This window comes from Nicotiana tabacum, chromosome 4, assembly GCF_000715075.1.
Source record: "Nicotiana tabacum cultivar K326 chromosome 4, ASM71507v2, whole genome shotgun sequence".
NCBI classification, from domain to species: domain Eukaryota; kingdom Viridiplantae; phylum Streptophyta; class Magnoliopsida; order Solanales; family Solanaceae; genus Nicotiana; species Nicotiana tabacum.
This window is the reverse complement of record NC_134083.1, coordinates 50,853,132-50,875,818: the sequence shown is the minus strand read 5'-3', so window position 1 is coordinate 50,875,818 and position 22,687 is coordinate 50,853,132. Positions and strand designations below refer to the sequence as shown.

The window sequence follows — 22,687 nt, the reverse complement described above, 5'->3', positions numbered from 1 at the left end:
GTTTAATTTTCACTTAAAAGGTACAACATATTCTTTCAAGAATAATAATAAAAAAAGGTTAACATTCTAATATAACTAAAACTAACAATCATTTAATTAAATTCAAAAGAATTAAAGAATTTATTAATCAAAATAATAACAAAACGATCAGAGAAAATCTGTTAACTTGAATAATCCAAAATTCTCAAACACACATACCTGCTAATTTTTTTACCGGTTTTCAATTAAATAAAAATCTTAAGTTTCTCTTTTAGTGAATATGACTCAGCCATTCTCTCTAAAATCTAGAACGTATATTTAATATTTTAATTTTCTTTTTACCTCAGTGAACCATTTACATGTAAAATAAAAAACATTATGGCTACAATAAGAATGAAAAGTTTAATTCACCTTAAAATCTGCAATTGAAAAGTCAACATCATTAGCATCATAAAAATTAATATTATCAATTGAATTGCTTTTCTTAGTCATGAACTGTGGCTTAATTTCGCTGCATTTTGCACATGATCTTCACGAGTTCGTCCATTGTTTTTACTATGCACACATAAATTCTACTTACTAAATAAAATAGAGAGTTTAGTGACCTATTTTTAAACATCTTGTGATCATTTGGTCTAGATAAACAAGGGTCTTTAATTCTTTTGAGTGAATAACCATGTCTATGAAAAATTAGAGAATACCTTACTTATAGATAAGATTTCGATTTTTTTGTTTCTTGATAGCAGTTTAATTTTTTGATTGTTTTCCACTTTCCCAAAACAAACTTTGTAACTTACAGTACATTATCCATTCTATTGATTAAAAATTATGGTATTATAATTAATGCACGCAGCACGTATATTGCACGTGTTACTCGCTATAGAATATTTCTTGAAAGATATTTTACTTTTATATTTATGTTATATTGTATATGTTTCTAAGAATAGAAGACAAACTAATTTCTTTTTGACGATGTATTTTATTTTTTATTTACATTATGAATTTTAGTTTTCTCTTATATTTAGGAGTTATTTTTTTTACTAAACAGTTTCATTCCTTCTCAATTGGTACTTGTCTCGTTTTATTTATTTAAAAAATTTATTTATAGATAATGTGATTTCTTATTGAAAACTTTTTTTCTTTTTCTTTTTAAAATATTACATTGATTTACTAAGATAGTAAATGTAACAAAATGAGTTACCAATTACATTACACTGTTTATGCATAGATACAATGATAGATGATATTCCTTTTTTTTGTTGTTGTTAATTTTTCCTTTTGGCCACTTAAAAGAGAAATACTTACTTAAAAACTTCACTTGATTTATCTGTAAGTTTGAAGTTTTTGTCTTTTAATCCTTGTAGGTATCCAATGAATTCGTAGGCGCTCCTTAGTTTTAGGACTTTGAAGGGTTTCCTCTTTTTCTTAGTTTGGTAATTTAGTAAATTAAAAAGAAACATCTTATAAATTACAATTTTGTGCAGCATGTATATTTTAAAAAGAATATTTTAAAGTTATTTTGGTCTTCATACTTTTATAATGATATAGATATAGATATAAATATAGATAGATATAGGATCCTTATGGTGCAGGTCCATGTGTTTTCTGATAGCAACATTAACCTAATTGCTAACTACAAAAAAGAAAACGAACTATTTACAGTATATACTCTCTTTGTCCATGAAAATGAATTGTTGTAGACTAGGTTGCTTCGTTCGCCAAATCAACTTATTCTCTCAAGATTCCTTTCATCTCCCTCTCTAGTTAACACGCCAAATTGATATTTCAACTTTATTGCCTTTGCAATCTCTGCTTTTGCGTAGCAATATGTTATTGAGTGTTTCCTTTTAATTCTCTCATAAATCTTTTGCCGTTTGGTTACTGAGATTAAGGGTTATCCCAAATAAAACTTGAGATTAGATTTATCCAGTATTTAATTATGGATATTAGCTAAAACTAGAATAAGATTTATACCAAAATCATGGATTATCTATTCCATATAGAAAGTGAAATTATCTATACTGCATTCCTGGTTATAATTCCGAAATAACCTTGTTTTGAACCAAACGACCCCATTCTTCTTTAACCATTGTCTGCTGCTTTTCTTAATAGTATAACATTGCTTCTCCAATTCTAACTCGGATGGAGAATCGTTATTTCTAATTAAAATCCATAAAAGCTTGTCTTCATCTGCTTATAAGATCCTTGTCTGTGTATATATAACGACAAGTCCTTGGATCTTATAAGTGTATCTAACAAATGTTTTTACCACGCAACAGGACACTACTTCTGGTACTGATATAAGAGTAGCATAAGACGACAACATTGAGGATATTGAAACCTAGCAAAAAGTTGTGCCTCGGTCGACGTCCCTACTACATTAAAAAAAAAAAAAAAAAAAAAGGCCCTACAACGCGCGAAGTTAAATCCGTTTAGGCACATAAAAACTAAAAAGTGATTGAAACATCAACAGCTGGAACTATAGGAACAGAAGTTGGAACGTGATTGCCTTGTTAATTTGATCTCTAATCCAGGAGGGTGATGTCCTAAATTTAAACAGAATTACGGGCAAAAGAATATTAAGTTACATTACATTGTTATGCTTAACGAGAAGCGCAAAGCAGGAACATTACACATAATCAAAGCCAGCAAAGGCTTTTGAAGCAATTTTTTCTTCACTTACCCAGTTATGCTCATAACAGGAAGGTTATATGCACAAAAAGGCTATACCTCCAGATCGGACACCAAACAAATAATGGTTCCATTAATATTCTAAGACACTGCCGTTTCAGTAGAAGGAGATGCTGTACAGGAGCTTCCTTCTGTGCTGTTTCTCAAAATTATTGATGATATCATCAATTGTATCCTCCCAATTTTCAGTCGCATCAAGCTGCAGTAAGAACTTATAAAGTTGGTGAAAGACGAAAAGAAATTCATATTTGAGATTTTATCAAGAACTGCAAAACACATACTTCTTGGCACAAAAGCAAAGCAAGGCGACCTCCAACTGCTGCCTCCTCATGGTTATCTTTTACTTCTAAATTGATTATAAGAACCGGCTTCAAGAGGACTTGATTTCGGTTATGAAGATCTGCGTTATCAGAAAATGGTTGAACCAATTATGCTTGAGATCCATAATGCATGAACAAAAACACTCTCCAAGAAATGTAAGGGGATCAATTGTAAAACTATCCGACAGCAGAATACATAATGTTCAAACTTGTTCAAATGAGGAAAACATCCATGATTTCAGGTGCTCTTGCCAATGTAGAAAACTTTTTGCCATCATAGAATTACAAGACAGGTGTACCACAACACAGAATGAGATCAAGTCTAGGCAGCTCTTAAAGGAATATATAGCATGGATTCAGTACAAGAATGTCTATTAAGATCTTGCTTTTAACAAGACAGACATTTTGCTATACAATGATTTGCAAGATGTGTCAATGACTACAACCAAATTGCCGTCTAGTTCCAAATGAAATAAACAAAAACGAAAGACCGAGAAGAAGGACAAATGAGATCATATATTCTACTTTAGCATATAGAATAAAAATCTGTTTAAGCAGTTAGAAGTAAGAATAGAATGAAAATCTGCTCAAGCACTTAAAAATTAGCGTAAAGCATTTGATTCATTTAATAAAACCTTAAGCAGAAACAGTACCAAAGACCCTGGAGCAGCACAAGCTTCATGTCAGCATCAATCAACCGACCACTCTCTCATCTTGTAGATATGTTGAGATATGGAAGCATAACATTCACCCACATATAATATTATTGTCTCATAATCCTACGTGGTTCTTCCCTTTCTCTTTGCTAGAAAACTTCTAATTTGCATTGTGCTACGGTACACTTATCTGTTCCAGTCGTTCTATTTTCGTTCTATGTGTTATATTTTCATCTATATGCCATTCTCTTGGAAGACTTAACCACCTTATGGGAGCTAAATATTTTTTAAAATACCTTATATGAGCTAAACTACTTGCATATATATATTCAATCTCACTTCTAATTGTCCTAAAACCTTATTTTCTAGAGTACTTTTCCATTGTTCTAATTTCTTGTTGACGTTCTCACTAACTTTGTCAATTAACACAATATCATCTGCAAATACCATGCGCCATGAAACCTCATTCTATATTCTATTGCTTATTGGTTAGCATATCTATAGCTATGGTCAACAAGTAATGAAACAGGTAGATCTCTAGTGTAAACCCACCACTATTGAAAACTGCTCTGTATCTCCTTTTGTTCTTCTCACTCTTGTAACCACCTCCCTCGTATATATTCTTTTACGTCATTTACATAATTAATATAATTTCATTTCTTCTCAAGCACCTATCAAAAGATTTTGCTTGAGTATCATATGCCTTCTCTAAGTCAATGAATATCACATGGAACCCTTTTTTCTCTCGTTATAAATTTCCATTGATATTCTTGGAAAAAATATAGCATCTCACAGGATAAACTTTACTAACAATCCCACTGAATGTCCGGAACAAAAGAAGAAGAAAAGACACACACACACACACACACAAAGGAAAGGATGTCAAGATAATAACACTGTAATCTCTCGTCTAATGACAACATATTCAACATCAAGAAAACTAAAAATGAAGAATTCCAACTATGCATTGTGAAGTAACAATTTGTTGTACATCCCAGCTTACATCTTCCTTGGTCAAGAAACGGAAATTATTTGGGACGGAGAGAGAAATTTTTTCCAACACGAGTAAACATTGGAAGAGTACTATATCTAGCAGTAGCAAAATCATTCCCTATTGCAACTCCCTTTGAGATTAAATTACATTGCTAGTTCTTAGAAAGGCCCTGGCCCCTAAACTCTCTTGCATCTCCAACTACCTTCCTTACTCTCCTACGACCGTCATTTTAGTCTATAAGCAGAGGTTTCAGCACTCGCAGACAGAGATAGTAAAATATGTGGCTTAGACTACTATACTTTCCTTTTTTTTTGCCTCAGAAAAGCAAGCCAAGAATATCTCCACAAGAGATAAGATTATTGAACTTTTTCTCACCCAAATGACCAAGTCACGATTTTACTGCAGCTAGAGAACATTTTCTACCAATCTTTACCTTCAGTAGGTAAATATCTTGCAATTGCAAGGATAACGCTTGGCAACTTTCCCTCGTACTGTATATGGCTATTCAAAGGTTTTTATGAGCATTAAGAATTATTCCTCAGATGCTCCATGGCTATTAGTCAACTGGGATGCTACATAAAGGTTGTTAGTAAAGTTCACACCCTTCGGTACTGAAGGCTTGGAGATGGAATCCAATAAGTCTGATCCGAGATAATATTGATCTTTTTTCTAACCTTACTAATGTGCAAAATTTTCAAATTCTTCAGCAACCTGATAGCCAGAGCTCATTTAAGTGCAACCATTTAGTAGGATTATCAATCCATCATTTTCAAATAAACAGAAACGCAAACGAGTATTACCAACCTTCAAGCACCAAATCAAAAACTTTTTCTTCAAACGTAAGTACGACATCAAAGCAACCATCAGCAGCATTTTCCTGCCAACGTTGAGGTGCAGTCTTTACACCCAAGTTCCTTTTTAGCATAGGCAATATTCCATTTCGCTTGTACCTGGAAAAATGCAACTGAGGCTCAACCCCCAATCCCAATTAAAATGAGAGGATTCTGAAAATAAAGCAATATATATCCAATAAATATAGTTTAATAACCACTTCTTCGGCATGGAAAAGAGTAAAGGTTGTAACTTTTGTCCTACAAAGGAACAAGTAACCTAATCTTTATAGTTTGAAGGTTTAATCAGTAGAAGACAATGAGGTTTTTATATTCCACAAATTGCAAGCTTAACCTGTACTTAATAGTTTAATCTCGTATATGTTGAAATTTATTCGCAAGAAAACAAATGTTTTCCCAATAGTTAGTCCTGTTACATGCATGTTATCACATTTGAACTAACAGAACTTGATTAAAAAACACATAATCCAATTAAATGAAGTCCTCCCAATCCATTATACTAATAGGCTATGTAGGGTAGGAAATTAGCATTAGAAATTAAGCATCCAGAACCTTCAATCAGATCAATCCAAACCCTAAAGCACCAGTGAAATTCATCAATTCTTCCAATGAGATTACAAATCAGTACACAAAATTAGGGTAATCTAACTGCAAGTGAAGGGGGGACAAATGCTCTTACGATCACTAATAGAAGGTAACTAGGCAATTTTGACCATGGCAAAGATATAGCTAATGAAGACAAAAGGAGAGCATAGAGAAGCAGAAAGGCGTACAGTTCCGGGTCTTTGCGGCGGAGGTCGTCGAACATGTGTTTATAGGGAGTGCCGAAGTCGTAGACATTGGGTTCCCTAATAGAAGGACCTGGAAGCTTCACGTGTTGCCCCGTCCCGTACGAAGCTACATCAAACCCTTCCCTTTTCAGCAGGCAATGAGCCTCCATGCTCCGGTTCTGGTTCGACGAACAAACCATCGCGTACCGGAGCTTCATACTTGATTCCGGCAGTTCCTCACGGCGTAATACTCTTCTATTCCGGAGGAAACGAATTCGTCGATAGCTACGAATTTTGCGCCTGTGCCTTGCAGAGAAAGAGTATAGCTTCAAACACTTGAGCAGAAATTTAGTACACTAGAAAGAGCAAGGTGTTTTTTTTTTTTTGGAGTCCGAAACCAAAATAGGTCCTTTTACACTCAAAAGAACCAAAATGTGGTTGTTTTGCACTCAAATAACCTCGTACTTAGTCCAAAAGAACCAAAATGTGTGGGGGAAAACTGGCAATAGTAATATATATAACGCATTTTATAAGAACTATAGTATGCCACTTAAGTATAGCGTCATAATTTAAGGCGCTATATATATGTAACGCCCTAATTTAGTGCGTTATATATGTTATGTGGCTCACCAATGATTATTCTGGGCTTAACTGACATAACAATAATTCAAATGGGTATAGTGCCCATATTTAAGGCGTTATACCTCAAATAATTGTACTTTGGACTGGTTTTTGCCTTATTTGAAGAGGTTAAGAATTTTGTAAAAATACATTCATAAATATTCTCAAGTCTTCTGAAATATTTCTTCCTTAAGTTATTTTGCATTTTGTCATAGTATCTAAAGAGCGAAGAATTAGGGTTTCATTATATTGAGGGTGAGGTTGTGGTGACGAATAACTCAGTAAGCTATAGTTTATCTTCACAGTATCATGTTAAGTTGTCACTTACAATGGAGTACGATATATTGATATTATTGTTATGTAAAAAAATGAGTGTGAGCAAACGTTCGGTGAATATTAAAGTAATCGGAAGATATTCGTATTTTGTCACTCCGCAAGGGGTTGCTTGTTATGCTGAGTTTAACATCGAAGATGATGAAACTCTGAGAGACTTTTTGAGGACTCCGGATGAATACCGGAAATTTCTTGTGATAAAAATGTTTGAAATGTACGTCAAGGCTGAAGACGTTCGCAATAATGAGGTTATGCAAATTAGGGATATCCCTCAGTCATCGGGTGGTTATTTTGGAGCAGTTTTAGCCGAACAGGTTCCGGGTGAAAGAGTTTGACCTGATCTAAACTTATCTCCACGGGCGAATGAGGAGCGAGGAAATAATTTCTCCCCTAGTTTACATAATCCACAAGCCGAGTGGTAAACCTCAATTTTTCTTTGTTACGATGTTTATTTTTGATGTATTGAATTTGTATTAACACTCATATATTCCACAAGGGTACCAGCCAGATATGAATTTTATAAGTTATGAACCAACGCCCAATTGGAATATGCCTAGTTTTGGTGTGTTGGATCATGGTGGTCCATCCGGGAGTCATCACCAACAGGATAATGTCCATCATGGGATATCAACACATTATGATTTGTAAGTTAAGTGATAAAGCTATATGTAAAGTTTGGATCAATTTGAGTAACTCATTATTTTGTTGGTTGTGCAGTGAAAACGAGCAACTTGAAGGTCTTGTCCTTACTCAATTATCCGAAGACGACATATTTAATCGGGATTTGGCAGATGCGCAGAGTCAGGAAGAGAATAGTGATTATGACAACAATGTCGATAAGTCTGGAGATGACACACATTTCCCTGATGAGGGTGATGAGGAGGAGGAGGAAGAGAATGTTGAACCTGATTTGACGAGGGAGCATGCTCCACCTCCCGTTAGACTAAGAGTATACGAGTCCCACGTGTCGTTTCATTCAAAGGAGATTCCCTACCTTGAACATTTGTCAAGTATGCCGGATGTGGATGCCCTCACAAGGAATATTGACGAAATTCGGAAAACAATGTGGGATGAATCTAGAGCAACGGTGCTATCAAAGGGCATGCTTTTTCCTAATAAAGCGCGCCTAAGCAGGGCGGTGCGAATGTACAGCGTAAAAGAGTGTCGTGAGATCACGTTAGCAGAGTCATCTCCGAATGTATACAAGGTTATTTGGCGTACATAATTTACGGGTTGTAATTGGATGCTGCGTGCGAGGAAGAAGAAAACAAATATGTGGTTTGTGGGTAAATACATTGGCACCCACAATTGTGAAATAGACACATTCAGTGGGAATCATTTTTACTTGAATGTTGACTTGATTTCTCTTGTCTTGATTCCACACATTCAAGCGTCCATAAGGTACAAGATCAAAGAGTGAATAACATCTGTCCACCAGGAATATGGGTGTACCATTACCAAAAGAAAGGCATTTTTCGGGCGCAAACGTGCGTTTGAAATTGTTTATGGCAGCTGGGATAAGTCCTTTACATCTCTACCTAGGTACATGGCTGCATTGCAACACTTTAACCCCGAGACTGTTGTTGAATGAAAGCTTGAGCGGAGTCGGGGAATACAAGAACATATATTCATATATGTGTTCTGGACATTAAAACCAGCAATTGATTGTTTTGTGCATTGCCGGCCGGTAATATCCATAGACGGCACTCATGTCTATGGAAAGTATGATATTAAGTTGTTGGTCGTCATTGCAGTAGATGCAAATGGAAGTATATTTCCCCTACCTTTTGCTATCTGTGCCAATGAAAGCCAAAAGACGTGGACACTATTTTTGAACCACTTGAAGGAGCACGTTGTCAGACAACGTTTAGGTATTTGTCCAATATCTAATTGGCATGGTGGTATTTTAAGTTCTGTACAGAATTTTCCTGCATGGCAGGAACCGTATGCCTACCATCGTTACTGTGTGAGGCACCTGAAGGCCAATTTCCAAAAGGCACATCCCAAAAAAGATTTGCATGATATTAATGTGGATGGCTACAACGGATCACCACCATCACCACCACCACCAATAACAATAACCCACTATAATCTCACTAGTGGGGTCTGGGGGGTAGTGTGTACGCAGACCTTACCCCTACCCTGGGGTAGAGAGGCTGTTTCCGATAGACCCTTGGCTCCCTCCCTCCAAGAACTTCCCACCTTGCTCTTGTGGTGACTCGAACTCACAACCTCTTGGTTGGAAGTGAAGGGTACTTACCACTAGATCAATCCACTATTATCCTACAACGAATCACCAAGAGTGTAAATTCAGGAGGCGCATGGAATCGATCAGGCAGGAAGACCAAAGAGTCTATCGTTAGTTGATGCGACATGAGTTTGACAAGTGGACTTTGCATGCAGATGGTGGCAGAAGATGGGGAATTCTGACTACAAATGTGTCAGAGTCTTTCAACAGGTTATTGAAGTCTGCACGTGGATTGCATGTCACTACCATGGTACGGATGTCATTCAAGCAGATAGCGGAGAGGTTTGTTGAAAAGGCTAGAGGTGCATCGTCATTGATGGAAAGGGATGCTGAATTTATGCCAATACCGATGAAAATATTTGAGAAATACAGGAGGCGAGCACATTGGCATTCATATTTACAGTATTGCAACGAGCGAAATATTTTTGAAGTTCGCACCGCTATCCATCAAAATCGGGGGAATAATACACACACCGTAAATGAATCTAGAAGGTTATGCTCTTGTGAAAAATGGTCCATCTACCACATGTCGTGCTCACATACCATAAAGTGCTTTCAACATACAGGTTTCGCGGCAACCAGCTACGTTGATAAAGAATATAGTGTTGCTGCATACTTAAACACCTATAGTAGACAATTACAGCCAGTGGGTGCTGAGCATTATTGGCCGCAGGAACCATTTAAAATAGTGTGTAACAAGGAGTATTTGCGTCAACAACAAGTGCAAAAAAGAATGCGTATACGAAATCAAATAGATGTTGGTGATACTGTTTATGCGCGTAAATATGGTATATGCTCGCAAACAGGACACGACCGTCGTAAATATCCTTTAGTTGGTTTGGGTAGCGGTAGTAATTCAGCTCCCGGTGGAAGTTCATGCAATGTGCCCAATTATCAAGGATACCCGTAGTGTTGTATTTCAATAATTTATTATAATAAGTGTATGTATATGTTCATCTTGCAGAATGTATGAAATAAAATTATGTTTCCATTGGTGTTAAGTCTTATTGATATTTAGCATTAATACTTCACTACAATAATTTAACATACACCCCAAGAAAAAAAAAATTATCATTCGCCATTATCGTCGATGTCTGGAACTATTTCATTATTATGGTCTTCATCTTCTCCATTAACATCGTGTACGTACCCTTTGGGACTAAGGGCATCGTAATCTAGGCCTCAGTTGACACACATTTCTCGCATTTCATCGCTATCATCAAGAAGACCACTTGCTTAATTTCTACAATAATACGGGACTCCTACGTCCAACGTCTGTGGTAGAAACTTAGGTAGTCCCTCCCACTCGACAACTGTTGGGAAAATAGAATTATCATTGTCTCTATGCATTTTATCATTTTCTAATAAATCTTAGTACTGAGCCTCCGTTCCTCCCAGGAAGTTAAGATCATCCATTGCATGATGAACATCTAGTGCCTTTTCCATCTCTAGAATCTTCTTCATCAAATATCGAATCACTTCTGGTTCATCTTTGTGTGTGTTTGTTTGGAAGGTTGCAGACAGTGTTTGTGGAACAACAAGCCCATGCCAGTGACATAGTACTTCGTAATCACACCGTTTTGAGTAAAGGGGAACCCATTGTAGTTTTTCGCCCCAAATTCGCATACCTTCAGGCTTTGTAGAATGCACTTCGCCCTCAATAATGTGCCCTGCAAATTTAAGATCAGTGTGTATATTGATAAGCTTATTTTTCAAGGTACTCAGAACACCATACCACTTATCATCAACCAAGTCAGTGTAGCAACCTAGCATATTTTTTTCAAGGTAGGGACCGATAGTGTTAAGACGTGTTTCATGGGGATCTGTTAAACTACCTTCACTATTTTGCCTCTTTTTGAACCACTTGTTAAATGTTAGTGGCATTTTTTAAATGGATGTTGTAATGTTTATTCAAAAGGTCTTTGAAATACAGATGACTTGGTTCAATTTAAGAAGTTGTCTTATATCCAAAAGAATCATTATCACGCGAAATATAGCGCGGTGAAATACCATATTATGTGTATTGTCTTGTCGACCTGAAAAAGTTGTTGTTCTGCAAAAGTTATCTTCTGAAAATGTTGTATTATTTATGTAAGTATAGCGCCTTAGGTAAGGGCGTTATACTATAGCGCCTTAAGTTAGCACGCTATACCTTCCCGCCCGTTTGCGTTCAAATATAGCGCCTTAAATAAGGGCGTTATACTTAACTGGGCAAACGACCGTTAAGGTATAGCGCCTTATAAAAAGGCGTTATATATATTATGATCACCCATTTTTTTTTCCACACATTTTGGTTCCGGACTCGTTTTTTGTGGAGAAAATGACGAAAATAGTCCTTTATGTTTTTTCAATAAGTGTAAAATGGTCCCTTAAATATATTACTGAGCAGTTTTAATCTTGTAAGTTTGTCAAAGTGAATACTTTTAGTCTTTGTCAATTTAACAATTCTGCTTATTTTGATAAACCTAAGACCAAAAATGTTCAGAGTATATATTAGGCATAAACAGTTAAAATTATAGTTAAATAAAAAAAAATCGAATGCAAACTCACTTTAAGCATAACAATATGATGATTGTAAAAGCGTTCTGCTATCAGGGCAAAACTCACTTGTTATTAAGCAATCTCATCTTAGCTTTGAATACTCCTAATAAGAGAATGAATCACATATTTATTTTATTATATTGAGTAACACGACACAAAAAAAATATAATGAAAATAACAAACTTTTACAGGAAAAAGTGAACAAAGATCAAAACAACATTATACATATTTTATTAGCAATTGATTTATTATTTAATCGATATTGAACGTCCAAAATTTTCCAAATCAAATTTACCATTAACTTCATTATTAAAGATGTTGTGTTATTACTGTTTACCACTTCTCAAGTTCCTATTTTCTTTCATTATATCTCTTGTAATTATCTCTGACCTTAGAGCTTTTACTTTAATCTTTTCATGATTTTACGTTGTAAGGGGAGAAGAAAACTTCAAGCGGTTACTGGTGTAATTGTATAGGAAAAAATCGTTTTATATTAAATGTTTTTATCATAGCGTGACACGTAAAACCGAAAACATATGGAAGATGAAGTAAGTGGAAACCAATAACGAGGATAACAGGTTCGGTTAGCACCGTGTAGATCCCGAAGAGAACATTATCAATGGGAGCAAACGAATGTGTGTCGCCAGATGACATTCAATGAAGAATATTCTTCGGTATTAAATATGTAGTGGTTACAGAGGATTTTGGCATTCATGACATGTCGTTACATATTCATCAATGGACATCATTACTGTCATTTAAGAGCGGTTTGATCCTAGGACCTTGTTCCCTATGTATATCTATAAATAGTGGCTTCAACAACCATTGTAAGACACGAAAATTCTGACAAACTTATGCTACACACTATTCCAAGCTAATTAATACTTTATTTTCTGTCTAATACTATTCTTATTGTTGCGTTCGGAAGCCTTGCTCTCGGAACCAAGATATCTTCTATTTATCTCTATTTCAAAGCTAAGTCTTGCATTTTATTTAATTTATTTATCATTTTGGGATCAAATCGATTTGCTTGTCTATAAATCACGCAATAAACTTAATTGTACCGTTTTACGGGTAAATGATTTGGTGTCCACCGTGGGGCTTAGACAGTTGTGTAATTGAGTTGATCCTTGTATATATTACTAACATGTTTGATTCTTTGTTTCTTAGCAAAAATCGTAAAAAAAAAAAATGGCAGCTAACAATGTTAATATCGCACACAACGTTGAGGCACAAGAAAATCTGCCTCATAATGAAGATTTGATCAGTGACACCTGTAACGAGGAGGACATAGAAACGCCAGTTCATGGTGGGCGATATCCCCGACACGTACGGGATCCGACTCCTGATGATGCTGAAGACAAACACGTTGCGGAAATGGTGAGGATCTTGAGAGAAGAGCAAAAGGTTATCATGGGCCATCTCTCATGGCAAGACCATGCCATGATAGAATTAAGGCAAGTGTTGTTAGGTGCTTCCAATAACGCGAATGGAAGAGACTCTATTCCTCCTGGTGCTCCCGCAAATCAAACAACGCAAAGGGTTGATAACAACACCCCAAGGGGTGAGGTCGTCTTCGACGGAGCCGGGGGGATTGGCAACGAATCCGGTAACAACAACAACAATGATCCCTTCAAAATTGAGCTCATACGATTCATGAGGGAAATAAATGAGTGGATGGACTAGAATACAAAAGAATTCCACGCTCGAATGGACTAAATTCCGGGCGCACCACCAGTGCTGAAGGGCTCGGACATGAAGAAGTAATCCTAGCTACCGTTCAAACCTAGCGCAGCACCAGAGTTGACTCCAAAGCGGTTCAAAATGCTAGACATACCGAAATATGATAGGGCTTCGGACTCTTAGGAGCACATCACCACCTATACAACGGTGGTGAAAGGAGACGACTTGGCTCAACATGAGATTGAGTCGGTCTTGCTGAAGAAGTTCTGGGAAACCCTCACTAAGGGGGCCTTGACATTGTACTCACTCTTACCCAAACACTCAATAGATTCCTTTGAGATGTTCGCAGATTCTTTCATCAAGGCCCATGCCAGGGCCAGGAAGGTCCAGGCCCAAAAGGCGGACAAATTCAGAATTTCGCAAGCAGATTCTGAGTTGCTGCGTGAGTTGGTGATCAAATTTCATAAAGAAAGAATGTTGTTACAGGCCATGCCAGCTGAATGAGTAGATGAGGCATTTACTAAAGGGTTGAACCCGAGGAGCTCCAACGCCTCCACGAAATTAAAAGAAAACCTGCTCGAGTTCGAGGAAACTACATGGGCGGATGTCCATAACCATTACAAATCAAAGATAAGGATAGAAGATGATCATCTCGGGTTACCGGTATCAACCAAAGGTCGGGATCAAGAAAAGAACAGGGATAAATCAAAAGAAGACTTTGGTGCAGATCGACAGTCTTCTAAGGGTCATTTCTTGCACTATGAGAGGGCCGAAGGATGCAACAACAATGGATTCCGATCGGTGGATAGGTTCGCCCCCAATAGAAGGGTTGACCACGGCCGAAACAACAGGTCATTGCAGGACAAAGAGAAGTTGAGTTTTCGAGATTCCACTTATCCCAGGCTATTACAATTTCAATGTCAGTGTAGTGGAGCTGGTATCGGCGATGGGGAACATTAAAGAAGCACAGTTCCCGAGGCTTATGAGATCCGATACTAGTCAAAGGGATCCTAATTTATGGTGCTAATACCATAGGACTAATGGCCACTGAGCTGGGGACTATCGACTTCTGCGCGAGGAGGTAGCAACGCTGTTAAAGTACGGTCATCTTAGGGAATTCTTAAGCGATCGAGCTAAGAATAACTTCGGTCTCAGTCGAGACAACGTAGAGCCTTCAAAGATAGGGGAAGACTTGATCAACGGTGTAACCTTCTCGGTAGCAAAAAGGACAAAGGTATCGGTGACTCATAGCAAGAGACTCCGGGATGTCGCCGAGGATCATCACCTTCACAGAAGAAGATGACGATGGACTTCAACTGCCGCATAACAACGCCCTGGTAATTTCTCTTAACGTTTTAAATTTCAAGATTAAATGTGTTTTGGTTGACCTAGGAAGCTCATCCAACATTATTCAATGGAGAGTGTCGGAACAAGCCAAGCTAACGAGAAGCATCATTCCGCCAACAAAACTCCTCGTCAGGTTCAACTTAGCAAGCGTGACAACCCGAGGGGAGATCTTGCTGGCCACGAACGCCGAAGAGGTCATGAAGACTACCTTATTCGAAGTAGTAGACAGCGACATGGCCTACAACATAATTCTTAGTAGACCGTGGCTACATGAGATGAAGGTCGTACCATCAACATATCACCAATTTTTGAAATTCCCAACTTTAGAGGGAATAAAACAAATAAGAGGAGATCAACCGGCGACAAGGGAGATGAATGCAATCTCGATTTCTAGCAGTAAAGGGAAGGAACACGAGCCATAATAATTAGAGGAACCTACGCCTGATCCCGAACCAAACAAAGATGACAAAGGGGAGGAGCCATCGGAATCCCACTAGGTACCAAGATATTTCCAGGTACCAGAGCGGAAGAACTCGAACAAGTGGCAGTGTTCGAGAAATTTCTAGAGAGAAAGTTTTACTTGGGGACAAGAGTAAACCCCGAGCTCAGGTCAGGATTTATTAAATTTATTAAAACTAGCGTTGATTATTTTGCATGGTCGCACGCGAATATGACATGTATCCCGATAGAGGTGGCCATGCATAAGCTAAGCCTGGACCCAAGCATCCCGCCAGTAAGGCAAAAGAAGTGCCCAATTGTCGAGGTCAGAAACAGGTTTGTCAAAGAAGAGGTAACTCGATTACTTTACATCGGTTCAATCCGGGAGGTGAAGACGTGAAGTATCCCGGCTGGCTAGCTAATATAGTTGTAGTTCCGAAAAAGAATAATAAATTCAGTATGTGCGTAATTATAAAAATTTGAATAAGGCGTGCCCAAACGACTCGCTCTCACTGCCAAACATTGATCAATTGATTGATGCCATGGCCGGACACGAGGTGATGAGTTTCCTCGATGCCTACTATGGGTACAACCAAATTAAGAAGAACCCGGAGGATCAGAAAAAAACTTTGTTTATAACAAACTTTGGCACATATTGCTACAATGTGATGCCCTTCGGGCTTAAAATGCCAGAGTCACTTATCAAAGGCTCGTGAACAAAATGTTCGAAAAGAAAATAGGGAAAATAATGAAAGTGTATATAGATAATATGCTGGTCAAGTCTTTGAATGCAAGTGACCATCTAAAACATCTTCAGGATACCTTCGACATCCTAAGGAAGCACAACATGAAGCTCAACCCCAAAAAATGTGCGTTCGGAGTTAGTTCCGGTAAATTTTCGGGTTTCATGGTGTCACAAATGGGGATCGAGGTCAGTACCAATAATATTAAAGCCATCGAGGACATTCCAGACCAGCTGATAAGCGTGAAAGAAGACTAAAGGCTAACCGGAAGACTTGCCGCTTTAAGCATGTTCATTTCTCGGTCTTCGAAAGAATGTCATCACTTTTTCTCACTTCTGAAGAATAAGAACAACTTCGAATGGACTCCAGAATGCCAACATTCCTTAAAAAACCTCAAACTAAGGGTGGGCATAATATCGGCCGAACCGAAAAAATCGACTGAACCGTGAATTTTGGTTTTTCGGTTTAATCGGTTATTCGATCAGTGCGCGGTTTTTAAAGTATTCAATTTCGATTTTTCGATGCGGTTTACGGTTTTGGTATTTCGGTTTTCGGTTAAACCTAAAAACCAAAATTTTGTCTCAAATTGTTAAATACTTACGCTACCTTGTTTGTTTAAAATTGGTTTTGCTTTTGCAGTTGTTATTTCACCTATTAATTGGTCTAAGTGACTAAGTGAATTGGAGTTATGCGCCGTTTTATTCCAAAAGTAAGAACAAAAAAAATCAAAGCAGTAGAAGATCAATAAGCATAGTATTGACTAGACATGTCTATCAAACGCTGCCTTGTTTGTCAAATTGTTAAATGTATACCTTGTCAAGTGGAAATTTTATTTTGAAATCTTCCAATGGCACATGTCTATCTATATTAACTGGATTGCTAGCCAGAGGCCGAACTCAAGATCCATAGTCTACATCGGATGTAAAAATCTTGAACCGTTAATAATCGAAAAACTAAACCAAAAATAACCGAGCCTTGAAAAATCCGCACCGAACCGTAAATACTTTGGTTTGATTTAGTTATTATTATTACAAAACCAAAAATCGATAAACCGAACCGTACTTTCATAATAACCAACCGAACCGACCGACACCCACCCCTACCTCAAACAATATCTATCGAGCCCTGCATTACTATCAAAATCGGAGGAAGGTGAACAACTGCTAATGTATCTAGCGGTCTCGGAGGTAGCGGTAAGCGTCGTTCTAGTCCAGGAAGATGAAGGTACACAATCTCCTATCTATTATGTTATCAAAATTTTATCGGGAGCGGAAACTCGTTATCCGCACCTCGAAAAACTAGCCTTAGCTCTCATAGTCGTCGCTTAAAAGCTTATGCCTTATTTTCAGTGCCGCCCGATAGCCGTGGTGACAAATTTTCCCCTGTGGCATGGCCTTCACAAACCTGAGTTGTTAGGTTGACTGGCCAAATGGGCAGTTAAAATTAGTAAATTTGATATTGAATTTAAGCCTAGGACTGCGATCAAATCACAAGTTTTAGCCGACTGCATGGCCGATTCTAGTCCCGGGCTACTGCCTTTGGCCATAAAAGAAGCAATGATGGTGTCAGAAACAACATCAAGAGTTTGGACCTTGTTCATAGATAGAGCTTCCAACGCGAAAGGGTCCTGGCTCAGGGTGGTCTTAATCACGCCCTCGGGAGAAGTCTTGAGGCAGGCCATAAAAACTGTTCCTTTGACTAATAATGAGGCTTTGATTGTAGGACTTGAACTGGCTCATGGACTAGACTCCGAGGTCATTGAAATCAAATGCGATTCCCAACTAGTGGTAAATCAAGTATATGAAATCATCGACACCAAAAAGGAGCTCATGCAATAATATGTGGTTAAGGTTCAATCTTTGCTCACGCGGTTCAGGGAATGGTCGATCACCCATATCCCGAGAGAAGAAAATGCATAAACGGATGTATTGGACAATTTGGGATAGTCCACGGAAATGAAGGGATCGAATTCTGATACCGTCGTTCAGCTCATGCATTCGGTGTTGGGTGTGGACGGCTATTATGAAGTAAATACAACCAACCTAGTATGGGACTGGAGGACTGCGATTATCGATTACCTCGAGCACGAGAAGCTGCCTGAAGACCCGAAGGCATCTCGAGCACTCTGCACCGAAGCAGCTCGTTACAACTTCTAGGGAGGACAATTATATAGAAGGTCATTCCATGGCCCATTGGCCCGATGTTTGGGAGCCTCGGAGGAAAACTACGTCATGAGAGAGGTTCACGAAGGAATTTGCGGAAATCATTCAGGTGCAGATTCGTTGGTGCTAAAATTAGTTAGGGTAGGATATTGTTGGCCCCGGATGGAACAAGACGCAAAGACGTTCGTTCATAAATGCGACAAGTGGCAACGTCCATGCACCGTTAGTGCACCAACCAGCAGAACTCCTGCATTTGGTACTATTCCCATGGCCATTCATGAAATGGGGGATGGACATAGTCGGGTCGCTACCACCGGCTCTCGGGAAGGTAAGATTGCTTTTAATTTTAACTAATTACTTCACTAAGTGGGTTAAAGCAGGTCCTTGCCAAAAAATCGGCGAGTGCGAAGTGGTCAATTTTCTATGGGAAAACATAATTTGCCGGTTCAGAATACCAAAGGAGATTGCTTGCGACAATAGGCCATAATTCATGAGCTCAAAGGTCACAATAAGGTGATTATTCAAAACCTCAAAAAGAGGTTGGAAGCGGTCAAAGGCAAGTGGCTCGAAGAGTTACTGGGAGTGTTGTGGGCGTACCGGACGTCAGCCAAGTCAAGCACGGGAGAGACACTTTTCTCTATCATATACGGTGCAGAATCTCTAATCCCGGTGGAAGTAGGACAACCGACCTTTCGGTATTTTCGGGTGGACGAAGAAACAAACAACGAAGCATTGCTGGTCAGATTGGAGCTACTTGATGAATGCAGAGACTTGGCGCACATAAAGATGGTGGCCCAGAAACAAAGAATGGAAAGGTACTATAACCAAAGGGCCAATCTCCTTTATTTCAAAGTGGGAGACTTGGTTTTGAGAAAAGTGACTCAAAACACCCGGAAGCTCAACGTAAGAAAGCTGGCCAATATGGGAAGGTCCCTACCAAGTTTTAGTTGTCACCATAAAAGGGATCATACGAACTAGAAAACCAAGATGAAGTTAAATTGCCGAGCAACTATAACGTGACTCACCTCAAAAGGTATTAATAATGATGGACACCGCTTGTACTAAAAGTATGTGTTGCAATCTTTTTCGCTTCACCCAATTTTTGTCCCAAATGGATTTTTCTGGCAAGGGTTTTTAATGAGGCAGCAACGGAAAACATTCTACGAAGAAAACGTCATCAGCAGAGATAAGACCGTTAAATGACAAGGCATTGAAGCAACAAACCACTACGGGATAGTTAAATAGTTTTTGGCTCGCTAGCAAATTCCTAATGGGAAGCAAAACTTGCCATCAGACCAAAGGCTATTCAACCATTCACAAGTGTTTTCTCTACAAGCCACTAGGGGGTGGTTGGATAACCTTTGGCTCGATAGCAAAGTTCCTAACGGGAAATGAAGCTTGCTATCAAACCAAAGATTATCCAACTATTCACTAGTGTTTTTCAATCAAAGACTTCCAGTGTTCCAATTAGCATTCCTCGCATTCGAACATTGGGAGAATAATATGAGAATACGGCAACCTGATTGCCATAAAAATCGGGACTACGAGACCCGGGAATAAAAATGTCTTATCGAGACCAGGGACTGCACAACCAGCCCCGTAGAAATAAGTTATACAAATTAGCCACATGAAATGGCAATTTCTCATCTTTCAGTAAATGAATGCTTATGCACTTTTGAAGATTGAAGGAATAAAATAAAGTCCTTTTATTTTTATCTTGTATCTTGTCCAAACGATGAATTGATTTTATCATTTGAAAGTTAACTAAGTACTTCAAATGCTAGTGACAGAATGAACAGGAGACATCCTCTTCAAGAGCACCTTAAACATAAAAGGGCCCTCTCTTATGAAACCCTCACAGTAAAGGATTGGTTCCGAAAGTGTTTATACTCAGAATCCAAATACTATTGGGGAAAAATACACCTGAAGCCTTGCCTAATTCGACACAAAAAGAATAAACTTTGCGCAATGCTTAAACAAAAAGCACTTTTATTTATCAAACGTGCAAAGCAACACAAGTACAAAAATACAAAAGGAAAATAACAAAGGAAAATAAATCAAAAAGCTAAACTACGCCGCCATCAGAACTTAGAGGAAAAGAAGCATCAGCAGCCCCCGGAGAAGTAGGAGGATCTGTAGTCGGCTTAGGATCTTTGTCTTCATCGTTATTCTCTTCAAGTTCCTCCTCGGTTCCTAAGAACTCGGAACCGGAACTAGAAGAGTCAGTTGCATCAGGCTAAACCGGAAGGTGTCCTCAAGCAGTTAACTCCATCGCTCAGGCCTTGGCGATCTCATCGTCAATATCAATGACGCCCTCCTTGGCCTCTTCTAAGGTTTTCCTCCTCATATGATACATAGAGTGTTTTTTGATGATGAGGGAATCCTCCGGCGCTGAAGTTCTGATTTAAGCCGATCAACCTCGGTCAAAAGGCCATCCTGCTCGGATCTCATGGAGCTAAGGCTAAGATCAAGATCACAGATAGTGGTTATATGGGCCATATTATGTTCCATGATCTTCTTATACCTATCCTCCATCTGGGCACGTTTCTCTTCGGCAGCAACAACCTCTTCAGCCTTGGAATTCAAGGCTGCCTCCAAGTTATTCACTCGCTCAATGAAGGTGGTCTCGCACTTGGCAGTAACAAACACAACATCTTGAACTTCAAACCACTTAGCCTTAGCATCTTGGAATTGAATATTTAATCGAGAAACTTCTTGACTACGGGCCATTACCTCTTGCTCGCTAAGCTGCAGCCGGGCCTCGAGATCACTCGCTTCAGAGGCCTTCGCTTCTAATACCAGGAGGCACACGATGAGTTAGTTCCTCTCGTCCAGCAGTTGATCCCGCTCAGACTTAAGACCCTCTTTATCGAGGATCAATTTCTGAAGGCCCTCGGAAGCAAGGAAGTTTTGCGAATCAAATACCCAAGTTAGAAACTCTGTCATAGCAAGTCAAGAAGAAACATACAGTAAAGAGAACAAGTGCAATATCATTGTTGCATTGTGCATGGCGTTATTTATCATACATTCCCCCGAAAAAGAGTGTATTTTCTTCTTATCTTTCTCTCAAGCCAGCAACTTCAGATAATTGACGAGTTCCACCGGCCGAGATAGTAGATGGCACTCCGTGGATACAGAGGGAGACACTCCTTTTCCCCTGGGGATCTGCATAAGGGGCGAATAGTTATGCCCCAAATTCCCATGGTCAGGGGACTGAGGAGGAGGGACATCCTCCCCTCGGGAGTCTGCGGCCGGTGGGGGAGATATAGCAGTTGCTGGTGATGAAGGTATGACCGACGTGGAAGGAGATAAAGCTGATGGTATTGTAGGTTGAGAAGCAACTGCGGCAGAGACAGTGTTGGTTGTTGGTTGCTCACCAACCGAAGGCATAAGAGGCCCGGTACTCGGCCTCATAGTACCGGAAGCAACAATTGGGACCGAAAAACAAGAATCAACATTCTCCACTAAGTCAAACTCTCCTAGAGTGCTTAGACATCGCCCTCGGTTGGGGTTCTAAGCTCTCCAGATTGAGCATTCTATTGAGCTGATGAAGCCTCTTCATCACCGGCTTCCCCGTCATCATCAATAACTACAATGGTTGTGGCTGGCTCAGATGCGACTTTCTTTACTTTCTTATTTTTACCCTCGGCCGAAGAAGAACGCCGCCTTTTTGGTTGCTTGTTCTCTGGACGGGGACTCTGAGAAGAAGCACCTGCACCGGAAGCAGACTCGAGGGCACCAGTTCGGGTGAAAGCCTCCTGCAACAACCTCGTAACCTCTGCATGATCGACCAGAACATCTCCTCAGGGATAGAGATAGAACCCCGAGGGAGACCCGAATCAAACAAAAAGGTAGGGTTAGCGAGTTTTCTTATGTACAAGATGAAATGAAGGCAGAGTCAGTTTACCAGGGTTCTTGGCCCTCCATCCATATTTGGGGGCTAATTCCTTCTACCGGCAGGTTTCGGGCATAGTGATGTCCAGAATCTTATGAACCACCGGTCAAGGACTTCAACCCTTGGAGGCGTCCAACGAGTTGCTGAAATAATGAATGAAGAGGGGTTAACAAAGACATAAATTAGACTATTTTCAGAGAATAGGATAAACTGTGAACTTACGTGAACGAGTCCAGGACTCGGGGAAGGATGGAGTTGTAACCGGGATGATATCCCTGGTAGCAATGACGACAAACCGCTCCATCTATCCATGATCATTGTCATCATCCACGCTGGTGAGAAGGGCGTGGTGACCACGTTTACTGAAATTTATTACTCCCCCACAAAAAATTTTGGGGGAGTAGAGGTTCATCAT

General features: G+C 39.0%; 1 protein-coding gene across 1 annotated transcript; it reads right to left on the bottom strand.

The window, feature by feature from the left end:
• Positions 1 to 2,461: 2,461 nt before the first annotated feature.
• LOC107822792 (uncharacterized) lies at positions 2,462 to 6,679 on the bottom strand. The gene is made up of 4 exons (XM_016649354.2): positions 6,265 to 6,679; positions 5,445 to 5,590; positions 2,952 to 3,070; positions 2,462 to 2,869 (listed from the first exon to the last, which is right to left on the bottom strand). The coding sequence occupies exons 1-4, from the start codon at positions 6,477 to 6,479 to the stop codon at positions 2,768 to 2,770; spliced, it is 582 nt and encodes a 193-aa protein (XP_016504840.1). The 5' UTR covers positions 6,480 to 6,679; the 3' UTR covers positions 2,462 to 2,767.
• Positions 6,680 to 22,687: the final 16,008 nt, after the last annotated feature.